We start from the raw sequence: 24314 nt of genomic DNA, 5'->3' as shown, positions 1-24314 counted from the left end.
ATAATATTAGATTTGATTTGTGATATCTACACCCAAATGTTATAAATATGGATGTGTTCATGTGCTTCAACAGCCAATACTACAGAGTGACCAATTACATTCATCCTTGTCTAGTTCATGGGCTCCACTGAGAATAAATAAATGCATTTGATGGCAAAAGAGGTTTCATACTAATACTTATCATTTTTTCTTAGATCTAAGATCGTCTTACCAGTCAAAATTTATCATATTACGTTGGTGAACAGAGCTGAACTTTACGCATTTAAAACTAATTATTTTCTTACAAAGAAAAATGTACTGAAATTTCTTTAAAAAAATATTTATTGAGATCACCATGTGAATCATACAGCAATCCAATGAACCTATTTAACGTACACACAAATCAAACCCAACTCTGTTAGAGCTAACCCGTATGATAGGAACAACTACTCAAGACTACAGCCCCACAATACATATCAATTCAAATGCCATATCAGTTCCTAAATGCAATGCATAAGTTTAAAATTTAAACAATACAAAAGAAAAGAAATTACAATGTAATTTACAATAGAACAATCACAGACATAATGAATGCTTCCCATCTCTATCAGGTATCACAAGATGATCTGCAAGCATGAATGAAAGATCGTGCATTTCAGAAAGCAAGGATTTTATAAGATGTCCCCAGTCATCATTTGAAGATCCTTTAGGCATAGCGACCAATATGCCCTCCATCTCAAGAGAATTGGAGATGGGTTTGGCTTGATGATTAGCTTCCCTTGACTCTACCCTGCAGATTACATAAAAAGTGTTTCTGTAAACAACCAATGCTCTTGGAATCTAAAATGTTTTGGCAAGCCATACATGAAGAAAAACACCTATATTTTTCTTTTAACAAATTTAGTTTCTGGATTCAACTGTGTAAGATAGATTTTTAATCAATGTTATCCATCAACATAACAAGAGGAGAAAAATAGGCAGATAGTTGCAGACCAACACAAAATTAATCATTTTCTCCTCCAGCTCTTTATTATCCTGATAATGGATCACTGCAACTAAACATTTTTCTCATCTAGCTCTCTAGTATCCTGATGATGAATCACAGTGTGATCTGAAATGTTAATGCAAAATAAATCATACATGGTCAAATCCAGAAACTAAATTTGTTAAAAGGCTACAAGGATCTCTCGAAGGGAGAAATCATTAAATATCATATAGTTCCTGAATTACGATTAAAAATAGTTAAAGAACCTCAACTTGGCATGCCAGCATTTTAACATAGACTTGGAGCTCATTAGAAAAATAAAAAATTCCATAAAATAATCTTGATTATCATGCAAAATGCTAAAGTATTAAAAAGCATAAAAACTAATTTAATTATTGCATAACAAGGAAAAATGTTGAAAATTTGTTCAAAGACACAAATGGAAATTGGGCAAGTACATTCCGAGGCATTTACGCTCAGAAGTTGTCATGCAACTTGCTGAGTTTTTTATTGTACTTTGGTTTTGAGTATATGTTGCAGTGCCTTGTTGGTATAGAGTCATAGACCATCCAGACATTGCACATATCTGGCTCCCATCAAATCGGTTTCATTCCTTAAGTCTAACTTTTTAAATTTCATAGCAGACCAATTTTACCCGCATCCCTATGGAAAACTTGCAGCTATTGCAGAATACATTGATAACAAAAGCAGACTTCTGATAGTCATCAGATGCAAAGGTTATTCAGTCTACAAAGGAAACTATTTCTTTTAAGTTACTGCTCAGATGAATTTGGGAATAATATTATTTCAGAGGATATTTATATCTACATTTTATCAAAATTATGGCCCTGCTATTATAAGCATCAGCAGGAATAGAAAAATGCCTCAAATAAGAGACCTAACAGATTATAAGGATTGACTGACCAAATACATCTAGTTAAATGAGAACATAAAATTTCCAAGAATATCAAAACACCACCCAATGAATGCCAAGTCAATAAATGCTCAAATGGTGCCCACGAACTATTTTATAAATTTCCTCTCAGCACTAATTCATATTTCTCCTATTTTCACAGCGGACTCACATCTCCAAGCTTGTTTTAAAGCTATGTAGCTGGATAATCTGAACAATCAATAGAGAAAGCATGACCATATGAAAATCTCTCCTCATTCGTAGATTCTAGAGAACAAACAAAGTTTGGGTGGTCTCCTGTCTTACATTGTAATAATACATCTGATATCTAAGTTCTACCAAACTACAAAATAGTTTCATGTGTGCACCATTGTTAGTCAAAGAATGTTATGAAAATTTTAAGTTGGATAACAAGATTACGGTTCAAACAGCCACTACAGAACACATACAGTGATCTTCTCAAAGCATCTTAGATGTATGACTACATCATATGAAAATACAAGCAATCTGACTGCAGTGGTGATGATTAAAAGCAAAATATACATCTTATGAAAATGCAAGCAAGATAAGAGCTCTGCAAGCAAAGTAAATATGCAGAATGACAAGAACAACAGAAAATTCAAGAATAGTGGTGCACCTGTTGAATCTATTGATTTCAGTTAAGATGCCATTTATACTTGTAGTTTCCTTGTCTAACTCCAAAGCCTGGGAGGCTAGATCTGTTGTGAAAAGGACATTATGTTCCGCTCCTCCATTTTCACCTGATGTATAATTTCTACTGTTTTCTGTAGCTGATTCATTAAAATGTGAAGTATCACGCTGCTCCCAAATGTAACCAGCAAATGGATCTTGAGTGTCTGCCAAAATATTTGTTTCTGGCCAGTCTGGCTGTAAATCAGCACTTTCCTTCAGATTATTTGAACTCTCTATAATTTTTTCCTCAGTTATAATGGCTGACCAAGGATCATCTTGAAACCAGTTACCTTGCATGGGTGTGACATGTTCCATATTATTCCCTGGGTTTACAAATAAATCTTGGCCATGAAAAGCAGAATGGCTGGTTCTGTTCCAGTCCAATGCCTTTGTTTCTTCCATTAAATTGAAAGGATAATCATTGAACGAAACTGCAGAAACATCTAGATTCTTTGATTCAAAATTACCATGCGTTGAATCGGCACTTTCAAAATCACCAAAGGTATCATCATCTCTAGTATGGGTTTCAGTCTGCTGCTTCCCTGGATCCAAACTGAAAACATTTACGCTACTCTCATTCAAACTTACTCGTGGCATGGAATCAACTAGAGGATGCCACTTCACATCTCCTATGTGATGTGCTGATGTGACAACTTCATCCTCTAATCCAGAATTGTCAAGTATTGAATTTGTACTTCTAAAATTACCAAATGGATCTTCATACCCAGTATGTGTTTGCTGCCTCCTTGTCTGTGAGCCAAAAATGTCTATGTTAGTTTCACCCAAATTTATTTGTGGCAATGGATCAGCAGGAGCGTGATATTCTTCTATGTTATGTGTTGATGTAAAAACTTGATTCTTTGATTCAGATTTATAGTTTGTTGAATTGGCACTCTTCAAATCACCAAAGATATCATCATCTTTAATGTGTGTCTGAGACTGCCACCCTGGCTGTGTGCTGAAAAGGTCCATGTTACTCTCACTCAAATTTACTTGTGGCATGGAATCAGCAGATGCATAGCACTTTACATCTTCTATGAGATCGGTTGATGCAAAAACATTTTGATTCTTTGATTCAGAATTGTCAAGAGTTGAATTAGTACTTTCAAAATGTGTGGGAGTCCGCCTCCCTTGCTGTGCATCGAAAAGATCAATGTTTATCTCACTCAAACTTACCTGTGGCATGGAATCAGCAGGAGCATGCCACTTCACATCTTCTATGTGATGTGTTGATGTGGAAACTTCTTTGGGGAGACCAGCAACATTATGTGATTTTGATTGAACAAAGAAATCTTCTAAATCAAAGTCCATTCCACGAGTGGCACTAGCATTTGCAGTTTGTAACACACTTGCCTGCTCCTTGGGTTTTGTCTCATCCCCGGGCCATTTCAATACCAAATTCAATATATCACATGCAATAAGTCCATCCAATGTTTCTGTCTGCTGAGTTTGCAAGTTTTCTGCTTCAGTATGTTGATTACCCTTTGCAGTAGCCACCTCCTGCCAACTTTACGAAATTACTTTGATCCGAAAATATGCTCAGCTAACATTTATCCTGTTGAAAAAATACAGTTATACCTGAGGTATATTGCTAACCATTACATATTTCTCACTAAATTCACTACATCGACCCTTATCTCCCATTCATACATCTCACTTGCAAGAAGAATCAGATCCTAAATTAATTAAATGTTGCACAAGCATTGCCCTAAAGTGCAACTGCTTCAGAATCCAATATCTTTGTTTATGCACATAAATACAAAAAAATTAACAAGACCTCGAACTGAGCTTTCCTTAACCATCTTTGGGATTGACAGCTAAAATGTACAATTTTTAAATTCAAATGATAGTGAATTTCAAATAAAAGAGCAATTTACAATTATGTATCACAGAAATATTATTAGAGAGTAATGAAACAGTTCACTGTGTTTCAAAGACTACAGTGTATCCTGGTGTAGTCGAAATATGTCTTAAGAGACTTTTAGGTATGGAGTGAGGAGTTTATCTATGGCTCATCCAAGTTGCATATGCATTTTGAAATGCATCAATCTCTCCAAAATGTATCTCCTGCCCAACAATCAGGAGTTCCAATATTTCTTAAGTACCCATATCAGTTAAGATGCCAATTGTATAGCTTAAAATACTTTTATCTCTGCATTTAGTGTGTTCTCATAATCACAAGCAGACTACAAAAAATATTCTGTCATACATCAAAACAAGTTCTGAAAAATGTTTTTATTCACCTTAGTCTTGCAAGATTAAATTCCAGTAAACATTAGCTTCTTCTGCTAACAACAAAAATTGATAATTATTATTTAAAATTAAGAGCAACTGAAAAATTAAATTAAAGCAAAAACGCGGGAGCAGGAGTGAACGGCAGAGCATAGTCGGTGGGAAGGCAGAGCGGGTCACGGGAAAGGTGAGATCAGGAACAACAGGACCCCTTGGCTGCCACCTCGAGTCAGAGGTCGGAGGTTCGCAGATTCCAAGTGGGCAGCCAAGGAAGAGCGCAGGACAAGCAGCATGTGGCAAGACCTAACAACTACGGTTTTTCCAGGATCTTCAACAGAATCTCGGGCAGATTCAAGAAAGTGAAAAAAAAGAGGCGGCGACCCAGATCTCCCACCACAAAAGACATGCCAGCTACCACAGATAACAAGGTGATCGACATTCACATCGACCCTGAGGCATGGATGGGTTCAGTCAGCCTGCTACATGCGAGGGTTTTCTTCATGAAGTGGGCAAGGGTTGGACGGCATTCTCAAAGTTGACGAAGTGGATTGATGAGGAATGGGGATCTCATTTCAGTATCAAAACCCTACCAAACGATTTCTTCTTAGTAACGGCAGGCTTCGAACAGGAAAAAGCGAGGATCTTGTATAACGGACCTTATTTGATGAACGGAGTGGGCTTCTATATCAAGGACTAGGAACCAAATTTCAATCCCAAGCAAGCCTCACTTGAGGAGGAGGTTCCAATATGGATCAGTCTGTATAAGTTGCACCATGAATACTACAGAGAAGACATCTTCAAGGAGATTAGTGATAAGCTCGGATCCTTCATCAAATCGGATGAAGCTATGGCAAAAGAGGACTTCAGCATGTATGCACGGATCTGCATCTTATGGAAACCTCACCCCTTGCTCTTGAAAGAGATCAAAATCAGAACAGCGTAAGGCATGGCAGGAACTGAAAGTAGAAGAAATCTTGGAGAAGTGTGATTCCTGAAAGGAATGGGGTCATCAAGAAACTGGCTGTATGGTCACCTTGAAAGGCAAAGGCATAGCGGATCAGGCTTTGGAAGATCAGCTGGTTAGAGTTTCAGAAGAATGCCAGACAGGGAAGATGCCTGAAGCATGGGATCTACCCCTGGTTCAGCAGTCAGATCCACCAAATCCACTTTCAAGTCCAAGGATTCAAGTCGACCTTCCCATTTCCAATGAGGACAACTCGCACTTCACTGCTAGGGATGAATGTTCAGCATCCTTAGGGTAGAAATGCTGGATCCATTAAAATCCCCTCCAAGATCAAGGCCGAACCTGAACAGCATCATTGTTGCATCATCCACCTTTTCAGATGAGGAACCAGTGCAGGATCCAACTAGCAGGACATTGAATTTTTAGGAAAACTCCAAAAACAAAGAGTGCGAAGAGAGTTGTTTCAGGAAGGAAGATCCGACTCCAACTAATCTCATCAAGGAGGACCCAAATGGGCTCACAAGAAATGAAACGTCACCGAGGAATCTCATTAGCGGAGCAGAACTTATAAGTGAATCCGAGGAAGCCCTTGCATCCTTTGACGACCCCTTTGAATTGGAGGAAGAAGTCGATATAACAGAGGTCAGAACCATCACACAATCCAAAACCAAATCTTCAAAAGCAAACCCCTGGGGGGTCAGCAATCCAGGGGCAGGAAATCAATCCAACAGCTGTTGGAGGACGCTGGCAACATAAGGGGGCAATCCAAGCTTCAATCCAAGAGGGCTTGGTCTCTCCTGGGCAGCCATGACTCCTAACCTGGAATGTCAGGGGCTGCAATGCCCCTGACAAAAGATCAAAAGAGATTTTGAACAAGCGAACCCTGATGTTATTTGCATTCAAGAAACTAAGATGGCTTCGGAACGCATGGCAAGAGTGTTTAAAGTTAGACAAAAGTGGTCTGGCTTCTTTTCTGATGTGTATGGGGCCCTCTAGTGAACTGGGAATTCCATGGAACCCCAGATTGGTCAAAGTGGAGGCAATTTCATGCATACGCTACTGGCAATTGGCGAAAATAAATCCTTTAGTTATCAGCTTTATAAGCTTTCTGGTGAATGTGTGACGGAGGATAAAAAGGGGGTCTGGGATGATATTTCCTGGACCTTGGTGGGATTGGATCCTCAGTAAGTAATCTTAGCAGAAGATTTCAATGCAACCCTCTCCCATTCAGAAAAGAGGGGTGGCCCAGGAATCCCAAACAGAACTCAGCTAGATTTCCTGGAGTTTGTGAATGCAAATGGATTGTGGGAAGTCAAAGCCAAAGGTAGCCCCTTCACCTGGACAAACAGGAGGTTGGGATTTTCAAACATTGCAGAGAAATTGGACACATTCTTCCAAGCAGGTAATTAAGACACTCTCCCATTGTGTTTGAGGCAGAAGGGCTGGGCATTTCAGGCTCAGATCATTTTCCAGTATCTTTGGTGATCCAAAAAGACGGGGTCCCTTTACGGTGCCATTTCAAGATGGAGAAAATGTGGCTGCGGGAGCAGCAGGGCTTCTACGAAGTGGTCTCCCAGTGGTTGAATTCTGTCCCAAAGGTATATGTTAACCTCTCCTACCAATTCGTTAAGAAGCTGACCTTAATTAAGAGAAATCTTGAAGCCTAGAATAGACTCCATTTCGGGAACATCTCTGAAGAAGGCCACATTGGAAAGTCATTTGGAGGCTTTGAACAACAAGGTTCTAGTTGATGGCATGGATGAAGTTGACTACCTCATAGAAAAGGACCTTCCTGGGAGATATGGGGAAATCCTACAGAGGGAAGAAATATATTGGAAACAATAATTAAGGGAGAATTGGTTAAGGGAAGGAGATAGAAACACTAAGTATTTCCACAGTGCAGTCAAGGTTAGGCATACCATCAATGGGATTTTGTCAATTCAACTTGGGGACCAAACATTGTCAGAGGATGGGAATCCGATAAACCAAGGTGTTGCCTTCTTCTCTGAGCTGTGGGCACAAGAATGATACAAGATGGATTCGTGCGCAAGAAGACTTCTTAGGAGTAATCCCAAAATTGGTTAGGAGAGAAGATAACCTGATGCTCAACAAATCAGTCTCTCTAAGTGAACTAAAAGTTGTCGTCTTTGGCATGAGTGGAGATAATGCTCCAGGACTAGATGAGTTCCAGGCTTTCTTCTATCAACAGTTCTGGGATGTGTTGAAAGAAGACCTAAAAGTTGTGGAAGAGTCAAGATCAAAAGCTTTCGTTTTACAGGATTTCAACAACACCTTGGTAGCCTTGATCCCAAAATAGAAGAAATCGGTGTCCTTTGAGCAGTTAGGCCAATCTCACTATGCAATACAGTGTACAAAATCATTATGAAGGTGGCAGCTAATAGACTCAGGAAAGTTTTGGACAAACTGATTTCCACCCAATCGCAACATAGTGAACGGGATCATTGTGGCTCGCAAAGCCATCGACTCAACCAAGGTTGGGAAGCACAGAAGAATGCTGCTGAATTATAGGGTCGACAAAGGTTTCTTGCTCAAAGTCGTAGCAAAGTTCGGACTTGCAGAACAATGGACCACGTTAATTGGGAGCATGTTTTCCTACAAGGCATCCATTTTAGTCAACGGTAACCCACAAGGTTTTTTTAAAGCCTTGAGAGGCTTGCGCCAGGGCAACCCCCTTTCCCCCTTCTTATTATGCTTGTGGAAATTCAGATAGGATGATTTCCAAGTTGCGAATGTTGGGGAGGTGGTAGGGAATTGAGATAGCCAAGGGTGTAGAACCCACCTCACACTCCCAATTTGCGGACGACACTTTTTTGTTCGGGGTCGCAAGAATGTGTGAAGCAAGATTCATGAAGCGGGTTCTAGACTCATATAGCATTGCCACAAGCCAATGCGTTAACTTGCAAAAATCTGAGATATTCTTCTTCAATACCAAAAATGACTCTCAAAAGGAAATTGTCAGTGTTTGGTGTCTAGATTGGGCGTCTTCCTACTAAATTCCTTGGTGTCCCACTCTTTGCGGGTGCTGATAAGGCAGATCTTTGGAACGACCTCATAGACAAATATGATTCTAAGATGGCAGGATGGAAAAGCAAGTGGCTCACATTGGCATGTAGGATTCTCGTGCTAAAAACGGTGATATCGGCTCTACCACTTTACTCCATGTCTTGTTTCAAGATACCTACCAAAGTGTTCAAGAGCAGTCAGTAGAAGATGCATAAACTCTTGTGGTACGGATCACAAAATCAGGACAAAGTCCCTTTGTTGGCCTGGGACAAAGTGTGCAGGCCGAAATGCAAAGGCGAGGCCAGTCTGCGCGACTGGAAACTAATAAACGAAGCTATGGGTGCAAAATTGGTCTGACAAATGTACCAAGCGCCAGAGTAATGTTGGGCCAGAAATATGCAAGCTAAGTACTTGGATGATGTCTCAAGAGAAAGAATTTTAACCATTGAAAACTCCCCTAAAGGTTCAGCATTTTGAAACTTTCTAGTTAGTTGCCATAGCCTAATCACAAATCACCTGACTTGGCAAGTTGGAAATGGTTCGATGGCAAACTTTTGGCAAGATTCCTGGGACAGCAAGCCATCTTTGGCCCGGGAAGGAGTGCCTGGGAACATCGTGTTGGTCACAACCCCGCAGTGGGGTAACAAGATTGGGGACTTTTTATATAGGAACTATTTCAAAGGAGAAAACATGAGATGGAAGGCAAAGTCAACGTTGAATCTCTGATAACAAGATAGAAGTACCCTCAATGACATCCTAAAGAACAGACCAGTTATTGGATCAACGGAACCCGATGAGATCAAATGGTGCGGGGCTAAGAGTGATCAATATTCGGTCAAGATTGGCTACAAACTGTTGGAAGACAAGTTCAGCACGATGGAGTGGGAACAACAAGTCTATTGGCACAAAACCTACTTGTTGAAGGTTGGAGCCTTTACTTGGTTGGAAGAGAATGGTAGAGTCTTGACTGGGGACAGACTCAAGAGGTTGGGCTTTGCGGTGCCTTTCAAATGTGTGCTATGCCAGAAGGCTGGGGAAACCCTAGATCATCTTTTCCTCTCTTGTGAAGTTGCTCAAGAAGCATGGAGATTTGGTTTGAGCATATTTGGTTGGAGCGGCCCATTCCCAAAATCTCTGAAAAGTTGGTTGTACTCCTGGTATATTTCACAAGCAGCAGCATCATTTTTAGACATATGGCACATCCTGCCATCCGCAACTGTGTGGAAAATATCAAAGGAGCACAACAACAGGATCTTCCAGGACAAAGGAAAGCCCTTCGCTAGATTAGGCCTAAAGATTAGAGAAAGCAGTTTCAGAATTGGTATCAAACAAAGCATCTCAGTTGAACACACAGAAAGTCCCTTTTAACCAATTTGATTCCTCTATCCAAAAGCATTGGCCTCTTGTGAAATTCAGGCCTGTTAATGGGCCTAAAAGGGTTGATCCTCTCCGTGGTGGTAGGGCAAAGGCAACTTGGCAACCACCTAAAAAGGGTAGGACCAAGGTCAAATTCAATGATGCCTCCAATGACAACCCAAGGCAATCAGGTGCAAGATTTGCAAGTAGTAAAGAAGATGGAACAATATTGGCAATTGGGGTTGAGAGCCTTCCAACATGGTCAAGCAATGAAGTTGTATACCTAGCTATAGTGAGGTCGGTTCTCCTTGCCAAAAAGCTGGGGGTTCAGAAACTTCACCTAGTAGGGGATTCCCAACTCATGGTGAATGGAATTGTAGAAGGAAACATGGACACACAGTATCTGAATAAGATGGATCAGAGTACATCTAGAGGAATTTGAACACTTCAAGGTTTCTCATGCCTTTCAAGAAGCGAATTCACTGGCAAATAAGCTATCGAACATAGGAGCAAACGAGTCATCGGAGAACAAATTTGAGCTTTTTGAAGATCTCAGGTACTTATTGCACCTGGATCTTTCCAACTATTCCAACGTCATATGATTGACAACTCCCATCACCTGAAAGATGGGGTGAGGTGAGCTTTTAGTGGAATAGCAGGGCATGGCAAGGTCGGTCCCAATTCCAAAAAAGGCAGTATCATCATGACTCAAACACTTGTAAATACGAGCAGATTTTTGAGAGATGGATGAGCTAGCGAGGTCATCTCCCACGCTCGGCTCAGTCAAGAAGGATAACCTTTCCTTTAAGAAGCGGATGAAGCCAAGCCTCCTCTTCATTCTTTGCATTTCAAGTTCATTATCTCAGGTTGTGCACTGAGGCAAAGGTTGCAACATGCATGTTGTCTGAAGCCGAAAGATGGAGGCCAATTTATCGCTCCAGACGACAGGCCAAGCCCCATCTTTCAAGGGCCCGGTTTCAATCATCCGCATGAGACACATTTTCAAGTTTGATGATATCAAATTCTGGGAGGTAATAGTAGAGATTTTCAGGGACAAGTTCCTCAACAAAGAGCTCAGACCAGAAACAAACCTGGACATATCTTCCCTTTTTCTGGGTTTGGCTCTCATGGCGAGTGCTTCTCAGGAAAATGTTTGGCGCGTGGCCCACGCTTGCCTCAAACCCAAATAGGTAGGCAGGATGGAGGACATCATGTCGCAGGCTAAAGTGGGTGTTGGCCTCCGCATGAACCAAGGCATGTGGAGATGGATTGGTGGAGGGGATGGTGTTATGCAGCCACTCGTGGTCTGGACTTCTACTTGCAAGTCGGAGACCCACATGGCACAGCTTTGCAGTGGGTGGAAGAATTTGGTAACATTCTTGGACATCAGGGACTCACACGGAGTAGTGAAGGTGGCTGAGAAGGGCTGCAGGAAGTTGACTCCGGTCAAATCCACAACTCCCAGGGATGAGACTGGACGCCCTCTCCCACATTGCCAGCTACAAGGGAGGAAGAAGCAGTATGGAGTGCAAGGCACTGTTGTGATTCCTGCTAGTGAGTAGCCTGGTTCAAGCTCTGGCCCTAGTGTTGGACAGGGTAAGGGTGATTTTGTGGGCACTCCTGTTGCTGTTGTTCATTGCCATTGTATGGCAGTATGAATCGAGCCTGCTATCCTGAACTTTTCAAGGGATGAAGCCACTCGTTGGTTCAGGTAGGGGACAGCCCCTGGTTCCATGCGTGCCCATTTTTCCCTAGTATGGGCTATGTTTTGCGTTGTCTTTGTTCTTGCATACAGTCAGGTTGGGTGATGGGTTAATGTCTGATTGTCAATCTGCCTTTGTGAGGTCTTTTGTTTCTGGGAGTTCGGGTGTGCCACAGGATGGCTTTCAAATTGTAATGAACTTTTTTGAATCAATGAAAATTTATTATTATCCATCAAAAAAAATAATAAAAAATGCAAAGAACAAGCTCGTTAACTAGAAAATATTTTAGTCAAAATATCATAGAAATTCCTGCTTTATCAAATTTCTACCACTTGCCTAAGAATAATTTTATTGAATCTATCAGGACTGGATATGCATGAAAATCTCTAACTAGTCTGCTTCAATCTCACTATGACCAACAATCATAATATGTTGCTTATGTTCTCTCCTCTTCAGTTTAAACGAATTCCATCTGTTCTACTTTTAAAGCATCCAAACAAGCATTTAATTAGACAGAACTGTAAATTCCAGAGATATTTTATGTTATGAAATGACCTCTCCAACCACAATTATCTTGGTTGTATAAAATGGTAGCATAAGCAACTTCGCGAACCATTCATCAAAATTTAGATATTGTTTAGCATTCAACCTTAATATGCAGGAGACTTCTTCTCTGTTGACCTAAACCAAATCACATTGATAGTGTTCAAAAAGATAGTGCTAGCAACCTTCTTCTAGTTAAGAGTAAACCATTGACAAATGACTTCTGAACTCCATAGTTTCAACGATCAATAATATCTAATTGACATCGACATGACTGATTTGAACACTGGTCATATTAATCAAAATCTCCAGTAAAATCTCATCAGAAGCAAAATCTTAAGATCAATTGCATCACTAGAACCTCATCAGAATGAATTTGAATGCAATGAAATAAATTAAGCCATTATCATTGGGCCAAAACTGTAAAATAGCTACTCCACAAACTTTTGAGGACTAAACTAGTTAATACAACAACACTGCACTTGTTGAACATTTTTAAGCAAATATACACTTTATAAGTTTTTCCTAAAAAATATATGGTTGTTACTATGTCTTTGTCTATTTTGATAAATGAAGTCAACAAAGCACCTCTCAATATCAATAAATTCTCAATACAAGAAGTTTTTCCTCCATTACTACCATTTACTTTTCATTTTTAGAGGGTGTAAGCAGTCCAATTTATCTTACAACTTTAAATATAATTGTGCTTTTATGAATGCAGTTATGATACATATTGTAGCAGAAATCTTTTGCAGATCTTTAATGAGACATCAACAATCAGAAAACTGACAAGTTGATGCTCCGAGATGACACTGATGATGACAGAGAGGTTTAATAACCCAGGATAAGTACAAATGGCGAAGCTTGCAGAATTTAAAACTTGCATTACAAACCATGGTCATGAATGTAGGGAAAGCTTCCAGTTGAAGGATAGTTTTCTTAAAAATATATTCTAGCTTGCATGCCCTTTTAAAGGGTTTGAATGGAATGCAAACAAAAAGGCTCGCATGACTCAGGATTACGGCTCAAACCATATTTTTGCAACCATGTGATTGACATGTTGGCATGATTCATCATCTTAATCTCCACACTATTTAAGTTAAAAATTTGAAATTAGAAAAAATGGCAAATTAAACAACAAAAAATCCTCGATCTCTTATTTTGTCAATATGAACTTCAAGATGTGGCTTTTTTTTTAAGAAGTTACTGGTTCAATCTGGAAAACCCCCCACATCCAGATCCAGTTCATTTCCAGTCCAGGTCCCTTGTGCATCCAAGCAGGGACCTATGCAATACACCCAATTTCATCTGGTTCGCTCTACAACGGGCCCAAATGAATCAAAATCCATACTGCAGTACCTGAAGCAAACCTGGGAAGAACCCAGACTATGCTTTAAGCTGTTCTTAACCAACTAAGATGAGCTGCTCAGCCTAATAACAGAAACCTAAGCCCAAAATAGACTTATAAAGATTATCAATACTTCCAAAAATACTTATGTTACCTCATATTGAGAACAAATTCAAACCATAATACAATTGTGAAACATTCACTCTCAAACTTCTCATTTCCAAAACAATTCTATTGCTATTCCTACACATGCAAGAGCCCAGAGGTAGAAGTAGAGAATTTAGTCCTAGAAGTCTGTAATGGGCATGACTTTGTGTCCTTGCTCAGTATGTCTGACTTAGTCAATGGCTCGTCCTCCATCCTGGATTTAGCTCTTTCTCAGACTTCTCCTAGCACTAGCAATGACTACAATTCAACTCAATGTTATCCACTGTGAAACTAAGTCCACCACCCTCCTCCATAGCCTGCCTATCCAAATCATAGACGTAATCCTCTTCAAAAACCACCACAAATCTGACTTACATGCTTCAAATCGATAGAAATCAGTTTGCAAGTGTATAGTATAGAAGTGTTTAGAAGATTATTTTCCCCTCAGAGCAAAATAAAAGTGAAGAAATGAGAAATGAAATTAATTTGGGTTGTTTTTTGCCTTAAAGTGCTGTTATAAAAATACGACAGAGTTTTTAACAAAAATTCAATAAGTGCTTGACCAGTTTTTACAAAAATTCAGAGAATTGGTACCAGTAAAAGTCGTAAAAACTCGTCAGGACAGAAAACTTTGCCAGTAGTACCATGGCTGGTGTGATTTGATCTGTAGCATCAATTTGATCTTTCCTTACCCGTGTCTTATTCATTTCCTTCCTAACTACATTAACATTAATTATTTTTCCTTTACCGTCATTTCTTGCGTCATTCTTCTCGATTGATCCATTCTTTCTTGTTCTAGAATTGTTAAAAGTACAGTTTCTAGCTATATGACCAAATTTATTTCATTTGTAACCTATAAAATTTGGATTGCCCTACTTCTGATTGACTAAATTAATCTTCAATTTGCATTACTTTGCTATGTGACCAAAATTGTTGCATTTGAAACAAAGAGTCTTCTCCTTGTTCATAGATTTTTTTTTTTTTCATTTGATTTATGCCTATATTGATAAAATGTAAAACAATAGCCAGTAAACGGTGGTGTTCTGGTATTGTTTCCGCATTGGTTTTCCCCGTGACCAACTTTGCTGCAAGTGAAACATCTTCCACTAAATCATTGTCCTGTGGAATGCATTATAGGGGTCTCCTTGAGTTTCTCAGTCTGATTTCCGTTCCCCTCAGCAGATTTAGAACACCCTTTTCATAGCCTAATCCATGTGTATCTCTAACTAGTCTTTGTCTTTCCAATTGCTCATCAAGCTTTACTGAACTGGTTTTAAATCTTTCTTTGAATTCATTAGCTGCAATAAGCTCGCTCCTTATCATCTCATTTACTCTTTCAAGTTCCAGCTCATTATGCTTGGTCTCATCAAGATCAAGTTGCATCTGACTAATCTGAAAGTTCAACTTCTAGCATTCATCAGATTTCTCCTTCATCGATCTTTCATGATTTTCTTAAATCTTTTTTCTATCTTCAATTTCCTTGGACATTCTTAGGACCATGATCTTCATTTCATGCTTTGAATTGTCTCTTTCCTTCACCAGTTGCTCATACTAATCAAATTTTTCATTAGGTAAATCATCAGTACTTCCTTTCATTTGTATTTGATCAAGAAGTTCCTTTCTCTTGGATCTGGATTTGTTCAGCTGATCTTTGAGAGTTTGAATAAATCCATTGGCTTCCTTAAGCTTTTCCTTCAACTCCATGTTCTCTGTATTTGACTTTTCAATATCCTCAAGAGCAATCAAGAGTTGTTTCTGAACACTTCTGCCTAGTTCACCCATTAGGACCTTCCTAAAGCAATCAGACTTTCTCTGAGGCACAAAGCTCTGATACCAATTGTTAGGATTGAGGAACACTGAGAAGGGGAGTGAATCAGTGTTCTGAACTTTTCAAACACATTACGCTGATTGCACAACCAAGAGATAATAGCAATAAGAAATAAACTACAAAGCCGCAAAGTAAACATCCAATAACTCATAACACCATGATTTCTGCGTGGAAATCCAGTAAAAGGAAAATCCACAGTGGGGATGATACCCACAAATATTGCTCTGTAGAAGTAATTAATCATGTTAATGGTTTTAGTACAAAAGGGGTTTGAAAGGGCTAAGTAAGTAGACCATCCTAAAGTTGACCATAATGACTCGTAGGACCAGAGGACACTTAATAGAAGGGCCAAGAAATCCACTTACAACCTCAGCCCAACTCCACAAGATGGGGAAAGCAAGTGCAAGCCGTCAAGTAAGAGGAATGTAGTAAACATCCCTCTAGGACTTGATGTGGAAATGGTTTCGAGCAGAACCATCATTTCTCTTACTCCAAACCCTAATATGTTTGTGTGCTGTTATTATAATCTATGAAAATGATGTGGTTTATCTAGCCCTAATGGAACACACACATATATATAGGTGTAAATTTGTGTATGCTGCTTAAAGATTGCAAGGTTCCCTCCTGGGGCACATTATTATAAAGATAACTAATTGGTGAGATGTAATGCTGACCCTGATTTATTGCAATTGTGATTTCAGGGCAAATTAGGGGACATCAAAGATTTTTCCCGAGTTAATTATGATCTGAGTCATTAAATCTGAGTTTTGCATATATGCATTTTTTCTCAAATCTAGAGAATAATGATACGAAATTTGTTGTTTCAAATGGTAATTGTAGTGTTGTAAATTGTATCTCCATATAATTTCAAACTCATTTGGGGCTCACTATGCTGATTCTAAAACGTTCCTAAAACTAATTGACTCTGCTCAAAATAGTGCCTTATCTTGGAAGTTCAGCACCTTGCTTTCTGACCTTGTTCCAGCCCTATGCCTAGCACCATAGTCCAACCAAAAGGGACCCAAGTTTGAACCCTTGAACAATTGGAAAGTGTTGAGCAGGAAAATGCTCAAAATGTCAGCCTTCTTCAAAAATTTCAGCATGTTTCCTGAGACTATGTATAAAAGCAAGCCTCACTGCCTCATTTGAACAATCACACCTTACGATTTCAAGCAATTGGAAAGTGTTGAGCAGGAAAATGCTCAAAATGTCAGCCTTCTTCAAAAATTTCAGCATGTTTCCTGAGACTATGTATAAAAACAAGCCTCAATGCCTCATTTGAACAATCACACCTTACGATTTCAAGCAATTAGGCAAGCATTTAGCCATTTTCAAGGCAACAAGAGGTCAAGCATTCAACATGGCATCCATGATCAAGTTTATGTGTTTTAAGGGAAGACATGTGTGAGCTCCCTCCTAGCAACATCAACCTTTTATGAAGAATTCAGGGCAAGGAGAATTCCTAGCAAAGGTATAGCATTGTCAAATCAGCATTTTGCTTCAGATTTAGCCTCCACCCTCTAGGGGTAAGCTCTCTTTTATACATCATCATTGTAGAGGAGGTTAATTCCTACTCAGGGCTTGACTTAGGCAAGCTCCTATACACACCATTTACTCTCTCCTTGTGTGCAGGAATTCAGATCTAGTAGAGCGTAGATTCAAAAAGTGTAAAGTCAACGAGTTCAAGACTTTGATGGAACAGAAAACACTATATGTTGTGGCTGAGCCACGTAGTTTGACAATTTTCCAACAAAGTGTTAGGGAGATATGTGCGACATCCTTATCCGTTTATGATATCTACATTAGATGACTTCAGCACTAGGTCATCCAGCCATATAGTCCCACACCTTCAGGCCCAGATCTCAATGGCAGGTTCTTTTCTGATTTCTATTTCAAGATTTGTTCTCATAATTTGCATATCTATCCTTTAACTTACTATTTATGTTGATTATTGTCAAATTTACATCTGTATACCTAGTTCTTGTGTTTCCTCATTCTATCTTATCCAATTGTATCAAGGATTCAAAACACAAACAAAGAATAATTCAATTCAACACATTGAGCAAGGTCTTTCCAATAGGTCTGAAGTTGGGCTAATGGAGTTATTCTGGTATGTTGATGTGAATCGGTTTGATTCTTAGTTTACATGTTTAGACTAATGAACCTCTTTCACCAATATTACAGTGTTAAACATCAACATCAGAGACATAGAGACTTCTTTGAATTTGGAGGTGCTTCATGTACTGTCTTCTGCTCACCACCCGAAGATTTTTTATTTTACACATGCCAGTTACTTATAGTTAGTAACAGAAGAGATTGCCACCTTTCTTTCCATTTCAAAGTACCAGTGAGTGGGTAGTGGCACACAGCCCTATCTAGGACTCCTGTAGAAGATTATAGCATTCTATCTGATTATAGCCCTTCCATTTAGATTTATTTGGCTGGCACAGATGTTTGCACAAGTGCTAACTTTATTCTTGGATCTCTTTTATATCTTTTACTGTGGATTTCCCCTGCAGTAGGGCCATCTCAGGCAGAAGGATGAAATACTCATTTTGTACACAGGATTCAAAGACAATGAATTTGGTTACAGACATTTTAGGCCAGAATGCCTCTATAATGGAAATCAAAGAATTGGAACCTTCATTTTGGAGAATTTCATTGAAGTAGCAGATAAGAGTACAAAAAGTACAATTTAAGGAGAACTGCCAATGGTATTCATCCAAGGAAAAATTTCTCATAGTGGAGAGTACAGATCAGGTGAGGGAGAATCAGAAGCAAGTGGGCCAATGCCTATGTGAAAAAAGCCAGTGGAGAAGCTTTAATGTTTAGATTTTTCCTTTACTGCTGCCAAACAGCAGGCTGATATGGTTCAATTTGCCAGATTTAGCACTTTATAGATAAAATCTCCATAATATCCTAAAGAGTGGTGCTTGAAATCTCCAGCCATTTACTCATGCCATTGTTGTTCCCATCTGGTGTCAGAAGGACTTCCCAGCAGGTATTTCTGGTGCCTGAAATCCAAGTGACAATGGAGGATGAAGAAGGAGATTGGCGAATGCTGGACTATTAGTTTGCAAATTTTTTAATTGGTAATTTTCATTTTCATGTCGGCTGTGTCCAACTGAGTAATCCTACCTTTTTTGGGATATGATATGCTCTTTGTAGAGAAGGATTTTATTATCACAAAACCTATGTTATTTTCTGCTTATTCTTGGTCATAGGCCCCTGCAAAACCCACATTATTCAATCAAAGATAAAAATTGATAATGGTATTTGGTGCAGCCCATATCCTCAAGCTTCTTTACTTCAAATCTTGGGTTTTTTGTGCACAGTATACTTTACAGCTTTTTTATAGGAATTTTTACCATAATATAGTTGGAGCAAATAGTTCATAAATTTATGCTTGATCAATGTCCCCTCCAGTTTGATAAATGAGAAATAAAAAGAAGGTGCTAGCATGCAGCTTACGAAAATCAATAAAGTGAATCAAAACTAGTTCCTATTGGCATTTTGAAGCACATATAGGAGTTGCTAGTGCTAGGACATGTTTTCCTGATTTAAATCCAAAAGTTGGCATTCTATATGAAACTTGTTTTCATAAAAGCCAATCAACCAAGGTTGCATGGGTACGTGGGTACGGGAACGGGAACGGGTACGGGAGCAGGTACAGGTACGCATATTTTTCAAAATAGGGGACAGGGGTACGTGTGTAAGCCTAATTTTTTCCATATTAATTTATATTTTATAGAAATTATAAAAATCAAAATATCTGTCATGAGTCATGATATTGAGCATTCAAAACAAGAAATTTGAAAATATAAGCCATAAGTCAAATATATATATATATATATATACTATTGCTGAATGTTTAAAGTATTTTTCATAATAGGGGACGGAGGTACTTGGGTATGTCAAACTTATTTAAAAATTACACTTTTATATTTATAAAAAATCTGATTTTATGAGTCATGACAATGGTTTTTCAAAACAAGAACAGTGATAAAGTTTGCAAATGTAATGTACTGTTTTCAGTTTCAGATTTGCTATATGTTTGAAATAATAACACATGATAAATGCTTAGATGCATAACAAAGAAGGCAGACTTTAAACATGAACAAGAAGATCCTAAACCGTATGACAATGACATATTGCAAATGATAAACTTTTGACTTGAACAGTGATAAAGTTTATTGTTAATGAGTATCAAAGTTTCAAACTGATTTGGTATTGAATTAAGTTTGATAAACAACAAGCTAATACAAAAACAAAAAACCAAAAAAAAAAATCAGAATCTTAATCAAGGTCCTTAGCTATGATGCTCTCCACCGAGTACCCGGTACGTGGGATACGTGTACCCGGTACTTGGGTACGTGGGTACGAGTACCAGGGGTGTGGGTACCAGTACCCATGCAACCTTGCAATCAACACATGAGATATGTATCAGACATGGGATTCAAACCTTAGACAGTATAGCTAATAATAAATGACATTATCCAAACAAAAAAGGTTCAATGAGATGAGTCCAAGTGGTTGAAGTAAATGAGCTATCAAAGCAGAGGACCAAGTTCAACAAAAGACTTGATAAATATCGATATTAATGCTTCCAAAGCATAGGCTAGGCCCAAGTTCAAATCCAATGAGAGATGACAAAGTATTAGAAAAGAGTTAAATACCAAATTGACACTCCAGAAATCATGACAAGCGTTAAATTTAAGTATAATGCTGCATCTAAACACTGAGGAAAGTGATTCACTGTTGAGCTTTCAAAGCATAGGCCCAAGTTCAAACTCAAGACACATAATAAATGCTGATACTAATGCACTTCCAAAGTATAGGGCCCAAGTTCAAATCCCAAGAGAGATGATAAAGAATTACAGATGGGTAATATACTGGATTCAAGCTCAAGGAAAGGTGATAAGTGTCGAATTTGGGTACTATACTGCATCTAAGCACCTGGGAACGTCTGTCGAAACTGGGTAAAATACTGCTCAACAACCTAAGTAAAGTGTCCATTATAATAGATACTATGAATTTCCAAAGTAGAGGCCCAAGTTATAACTCCATCTAACATCATAAAGAGTTAAAATGGGTTTTGTGAGGTATTTGACCTCAGGAAATATCACAAGTGTTATAATTTGAGTAAATATGACTTCCAAACTCCAAGAGACTTGACAACCTATTGACAATAGGTAGACTACATATAAAAACACACCCACCAAAATTGGTTTGGTGTACCTCAATGGACAAGGATACGAGGCTAACTGCGGAAGACATACCCCTAACACCAAGGATGCATGCACCCGTTTCCTGCTTATTTTTTAATAGGGACAATACAAAACTCTAGATCTTCTCATTAAATAGTGCAACAGCTGTCGTTTAAGACTTAAAAGTTCAACCAACCCCAAATTAGCCGCTTAATGGCAAAATTTCGTTTTTTCTTCCTTTTCATTTCTATTTTGAAATCTTAACTGAAAAAATTAGTAAAATGAAAACAAGAATTTAATACTGACCAAAGGTCAAAAAGAAATAAGCAGTATACATCTAAAAAAAACGAGCAACTGCACGAGACCCGGTGTCAGTCAAGACAACCAACGATACCCTGGAAAGGAGATCGTTTTTTAATTTATTTTCTCATAGTCTACAAATATAGTTTAATGAAGCATATGAGCTGAACTATATTACAAACATTACATTAAAATAGCAACGTAGAAATTCCTATTATAGTTAGTTATTTTATATGATACTTAGCTCCTTACATTTAAAACCAATATAAAATTCCTCTTTTATTTAGTTCCTTTATATGATACACAGCTCCGGAAGAACACTAGATTTAGATAACTCAAAAAAATTTGCTGAAACTAAATAGCAGAAAACCGATAAGCATTACTTAGAAATCCAATTTAGAGATTTGAATTTAAAATATCTTCAATGAGAATCAGCACGTTTATCACTTAGATCTCGACCGCTTGGACAAGAAGAAAAAGAAAGAATCTGCCAAATCAAAAGGAAATAAAAAAACCTAATCGAAAATAAATTTGTCTTTCACAGTACTCCCGGTGAATTTTAAAATCGAAAAGGCTTGACTTTATGTGGGAAACAAAAACCAAAAAGACTCACCGAATCCTGGGGCTGAAAGGAATTCATAAGCAGCTCGTACGCCAAAGTAGAAGCAAATGAAATCTGGAAAGATGAAGCGACACCTTCTCTCTCTGTTCCACAAGCAACACAGATTTGAGAGTTTGGGCCGCGTAGCAGGGACGCCCGGCATTTTTGGCATCGAAAAGGCCCTGTTCCAGAATTCGCTACGATTTCGTCTAATGTGGGGAAAGAAGTTGTCGAGGGTGTGGCGGGTTTCGATCCAGCAAGCTCCAGCAAATGAGATCTGATTTTCTTGAGCAACTGGGCCGTGGATTCCGTCGCCATTGAAGCTCGTATCAGATGATTTAATCTGCAGACTTTAGGATAAATTTTAGTGGCACTAAAATTTGGAATCTACAGGAGTTGATTGGCTATATAATCAAATCAGGGAGCAGATCATCAAGCGTAGGGTGCTCTTAGGTCATATCAGACAGAACGTTTGTGGGCTGTTTACTGCTTTATTCTTTGTCGGTAATATAATAGAAATGCTTTATCATAATTAAAACTTTGTTCTAAAGAATCGGTAAATCTGACATGGGAAAGAGATTGACTGAATGAAAGATTTTTTAAAATTAGATTTTAATACTAGCAGCAATTGTCATATAATTATTTTTTTTAGTTCGGCAGGATACTAAAGCAACCGGGTTGCTGTTATTTTTCCACTAATGTTGACCAATGGAAGAACTTTATTTTTTCCCCACGACCTATTTTGCTATGTTTTGCTTTTTTTCAAAGTTAAATTATTTTTCAGAACTGCTTTGTTGTCACATTCTAATTGGTGAGTACTGCAAACAGTAGGGTTTCCACCATCTTGTGATGAAATGCTGACATTTCATCTCGTTGATGGGTATTTTGCAGTCTTTAATTTCATGATTTTGTTTTGTCTTGTCAGTTTTAATGGCTGTGTCAGGGAGGGTGCAGAATTTCATCTCGTTGATGGGTATTTTGCAGTCTTTAATTTCATGATTTTGTTTTGTCTTGTCAATTTTAATGGCTGTGTTAGGGAGGGTGCAGAAAATCTAACCAAAATCTCTTCCTTTGTGGCCTGAGTACAAATCATGAACTGTTGTGTTGGCATATGATAGCACATTTTAGGATAAAATGAGGACACGATGCATTTGGTCTTACACTGAGAACTGACAGTGTTGAATATTTGCCTAGAATTCTCTATCATCATTATTTTTAAATCTTTTATTGTCCTTGCACCCTCGCTCATTCTCCTGAGTAAACAGTGACATCATTAAATTTATGAATCTTCAATATCCCTGAATCCACGGTTGATTTTTTTTATTGGTCTCTGTGGATGTCAGTGTGCGTGAGTTACAAATAGAGAGATGAGTAGATTCTGGGGTCATGAAAACCAGAGAGGAAAGATTACACAGTGCTTCTTCCTTCTCAGGTAAGCATGCTTTGCGTTTGCCATTCAATTCTGTGTTTTTCATTTTGCTTTGTGTTTGAGTTGTCTTTGGTTACACAATGTGTAATAGTTGAAACGTGTTATATATCTACATGTATATTTAATTGCAGTGGGATGGGTATAGGCGAAAATGGGTTCTCGTTTATACTGCTTGGCATACATGATGTCTATTTTTGATTTCTTACGTTTAGGAATACATCCTTGTGTGTCAACTGCAATGAACTAACATGCTCTCCCGAGAGCATTTGTCCATTTTCAGATTGTTCTTCTTCGTTGTCGTCCTTCTCCTGTTCTAGCTGTTCTTCTTCATATACATCTGGCTGTAGCTGTACAAATCTGCCCAGTTTGCTTTTGAGACTGCACTTGCTATGATTCACCGACTCCAATCAACTGCTGTATTGATTAAATCTGCAAATTAATTAACTGTGTTTCAAGCTGGGTCTTGTATACTATGATCTGAAGGTGTATGGATAGTATTGTTGCTGAGAGTTGATGACATTTTCTACCACCACCACTGCTCTACAATTCTGGAAAACTACTCAAATCTGCTAACGAATATTCTCTCTGTTAAGATTGAAAAACAGTGAATATTTTCACCCCTCTTCCTCTTTCCCAAATGTGGACGCATCTTTTCAAATCTTGCTTCGATGGGGGTCTTGGTTTAATAGCTTTTTAAAGTGGGTACTAGAGTTTCTCCACCTATATTGATTGCTGGTCAGACTATTATTAGTAAAGTAGCAGGGTCGCATAAATCTTTTCATCCAAAAGCATCTACAAGTTAAATTAGGCTGAGATAATTTTTGTTCTCCTTTAATTCATTGGTCTCCACATTGGCAGAGTGGTTCAACCCTCAAGTTTAGACAAAGTAAAAATAAAATCCCTCTGCCAAGCGCCTAAAGGAATGATGCCTCCTAACACGATGTCAGAGGATTGAGCGCGAAGTCAGAGGGTGATGCGTTAAAGTCAAGTTGGGCGGCACATTCACTGGCTCAGAGAAGTAAGAAGCTGCCCAAATTATATGGGAAGAGCTTTCTTTTATTA

At 38.5% G+C, this 24314-nt stretch overlaps 1 protein-coding gene across 1 annotated transcript; it reads right to left on the bottom strand.

The window, feature by feature from the left end:
• Window positions 1-303: 303 nt before the first annotated feature.
• LOC149537768 (uncharacterized) lies at window positions 304-22288 on the bottom strand. Its single transcript, XM_089799158.1, has 3 exons — window positions 21836-22288; window positions 2515-4070; window positions 304-769 (listed from the first exon to the last, which is right to left on the bottom strand). Exons 1-3 carry the CDS (start codon window positions 22139-22141, stop codon window positions 556-558), a joined length of 2076 nt encoding a protein of 691 aa, XP_089655284.1. The 5' UTR covers window positions 22142-22288; the 3' UTR covers window positions 304-555.
• Window positions 22289-24314: the final 2026 nt, after the last annotated feature.

Source organism: Cupressus sempervirens, chromosome 9 (assembly GCF_028749045.1).
Source record: "Cupressus sempervirens isolate cs-2001-9-10 chromosome 9, ASM2874904v1, whole genome shotgun sequence".
NCBI lineage: Eukaryota > Viridiplantae > Streptophyta > Pinopsida > Cupressales > Cupressaceae > Cupressus > Cupressus sempervirens.
Note: the sequence above shows the minus strand (reverse complement) of the source record. Positions and strands in the feature narration are given on the sequence as shown.

Coding starts and splice junctions, on each gene's coding strand:
- LOC149537768 (XM_089799158.1), bottom strand. CDS start 22,141: ATGGCGACGGAATCCACGGCCCAGTTGCTCAAGAAAATCAGATCTCAT. Junction 4,071..21,835: donor CCTTTCAGCCCCAGGATTCG/GTGAGTCTTTTT, acceptor TAAAGTTGGCAG/GAGGTGGCTACTGCAAAGGG. Junction 770..2,514: donor GAAATCAATAGATTCAACAG/GTGCACCACTAT, acceptor TGTAATCTGCAG/GGTAGAGTCAAGGGAAGCTA.